The following is a 2,304-nucleotide window of genomic DNA, read 5'->3' as shown; positions in this document are numbered from 1 at the left end:
CGATTTCCTGTGGAACAGGTGCTCCAAGAACAGGACCTCCTTAACCAGTAGGATAGTCCTCTACACAGAAAGTAACCAAAAACTGGGGCCCCTGGTGCTAGAATTGGATCAGAAGAGGCAAAGGATTGTCTGCGGGGGAGAGTTTTTGAAGGGATCTTGTCACCACTTTGGGGTCCCATCCAAGGGAACAAAGAGTTCTGTTTTTCCACTTTTGCAAACCTGCAGACACCACCCCTGCCACTTCCCCTCCTTAGAGATTCATGGTTTCATCATTAAAACCCCCTCCCTAGGGGATGGCTGGTTAGCTCAGCTGGTTAGAGCTCAGCCTTATAACCCCAAGGTCACGAGTTCAGATCCCCATACCAGCCAGCCACAAAAACAAAATATAAAAATACTACCTCCCTAGGGCTTCAAATCTGGGTCCCCCAGGACCCCCCTCCCCCCCGCCGAGGTCCCAGAGCTGAGGTCCCACGAGGAGCCTGGGGTGGACATGGTGCTCATGTCTCCTTAACCCACGTGGCACAGACCAGCGGCAACGGGAAGCTGGAGTTGGATGAGTTCAAAGTGTTCTGGGACAAGCTAAAGCAGTGGATTGTACGTGACCTGGGGCAGAGTGGGGGGATGGTCAAGGCCCAGTGCTGCAGGCTAGTGGGGTGGATCCGGGAAGGGGACCAGGGATGACATTGTCGCATAAGCAGTGCTTCTACCAAAACAAGGAGGAGGGCAGGAAAGAGACCGGCTTCCTTGGAGGGCCCCGCTGACCACAGCCTCTGCGGCCCCCGGGAGGGACCGCTCCTGGGCCGGCTGTCACCAGGTGCTGCCGCTGCTGGCACCCTCCACCTGCTCTCCTGCTACCGCCTCTGCCCTTCTCCCCGCAGAACCTTTTCCTTCGGTTCGATGCTGACAAATCCGGCACCATGTCCTCCTATGAGCTGCGGACCGCTCTGAGAGCCGCAGGTAGGGAAGGGCCTGGGATGCAGGCTGACTGCGTGTGGGGGTGGCCCTGCTCTGTCGCAGCCCTGGCAGGTGGCCGGTCTTCTCCCCACTGCCCGGGAGGAGGGTGTTTGAGTTGGTGCTTCTTGAGGTCCCAGCCTCAGACCCAGGACTCCTTCAGTCCCCCCAGGGCCCTCGTTTTGAACCACTGTGAGTGTCGGTGGGAACTTCTCAAATGCAGCCACTGAGAGTGAACTTGACCCGCCCACAGAGGCCTCTCAAACTCGGGCTGTGTCTTCTGGCCTGGCAGTTGTGTGTGACTCTTCGGTGGCGAGCTGTGGTGCTTGTGGGCATCTAACTTCCAAGGGACGGGACACGGCACGCTGCACCCGTGCTTTGGGGGCTCCTGTGTCCCTCTGCCCCCTGTGGCCTTGTCCCCAGCTTTCTCAGCACAGACTCTGAGTCCAGGCCCGTGATTCAATCATGGTTATACCATGCTCCCCTTCCCGAGGGACAGGCTCCAGGCGGTGGCTCTGACCGTCACCTGAGTCCTGTGGCTCCGTGTCCTGTGCACACAGCCGTGACTCCAATGGGCACCTGCAGCGGAGCCTTGCCGGCCACCTCACCCTTCTTGTAAAACATGCGTCATAGACAGGACCTGCTGACGCTTAGCACGTGGTCCCTCCCAGGGAGCCCAAGCACCTGAAACACTTCCAGCATCACAGTCTGATACAGGGACAGAAAGCACATGGTCAGGACCATCTTGGGTCTCATGTGAGCAGGAGAAAGAAAGACGGGTTGTCACTGTGGAGGGTCCCACAGCTGAGAAGGTGCTGGAGGCTGGGGACCCTGTGTCCAGGGCAGGAGGAACTGAGCAGGGTACACTGGGAGCCCTTCGGAGAGGAGGGCCGTGACCAAGTCTTGCCTATCCCGACTTGATGTGGGTGAAGGGACTGCTGCCCACCCCTTCCTCCAGCCCCATGGAGGGCAGACGCCGGGATTCCGGCGTGGCCAGCAGCCAGCCCACTGTGCAGCCTCCGTGCTGTGCCCTGCGTGTGACCAGCCTCCTCTGGCTAGACACCCCACAAACACCTCCTGCAAAGGGAGCGTGTGGACTGCAATGAAGGGGAAGAAAATTACTCTTAAGGGCATTGATTAGAAATCAAAGCATTAAATATCGGATCTAGAAGGAACGTCGCCATGTACTAAACCCCTTGTATTAGTCCTTTTCTGATGCTTATAACAAAATACCTGGAACAAACTTTATTGCTTACAGTTTCACAGGCTGGGAAGTCCATAGTCCAGGGAATACATCTGGTGAGGGTCTTCCCTGGCAGTGACGCAGGGTCTCACATGGCGAACGGCAGAGCA

General features: G+C 57.6%; 1 protein-coding gene across 1 annotated transcript in view; it reads left to right on the top strand.

The window, feature by feature from the left end:
• The window catches only part of CAPN9 (calpain 9), a 41,285-nt gene that overhangs the window by 32,609 nt on the left and 6,372 nt on the right, over positions 1-2,304 (top strand). Inside the window, exons 15-16 of the mRNA XM_008589971.1 lie at positions 526-594; positions 879-957. Of these exons, the coding sequence (XP_008588193.1) occupies positions 526-594; positions 879-957 (148 nt within the window). The remainder of the gene's footprint in view (positions 1-525; positions 595-878; positions 958-2,304) is intronic.

This window comes from Galeopterus variegatus, unplaced genomic scaffold, assembly GCF_000696425.1.
Source record: "Galeopterus variegatus unplaced genomic scaffold, G_variegatus-3.0.2 Scaffold5783, whole genome shotgun sequence".
NCBI classification, from domain to species: domain Eukaryota; kingdom Metazoa; phylum Chordata; class Mammalia; order Dermoptera; family Cynocephalidae; genus Galeopterus; species Galeopterus variegatus.
This window is presented reverse-complemented; position numbering and strand designations above follow the sequence as displayed.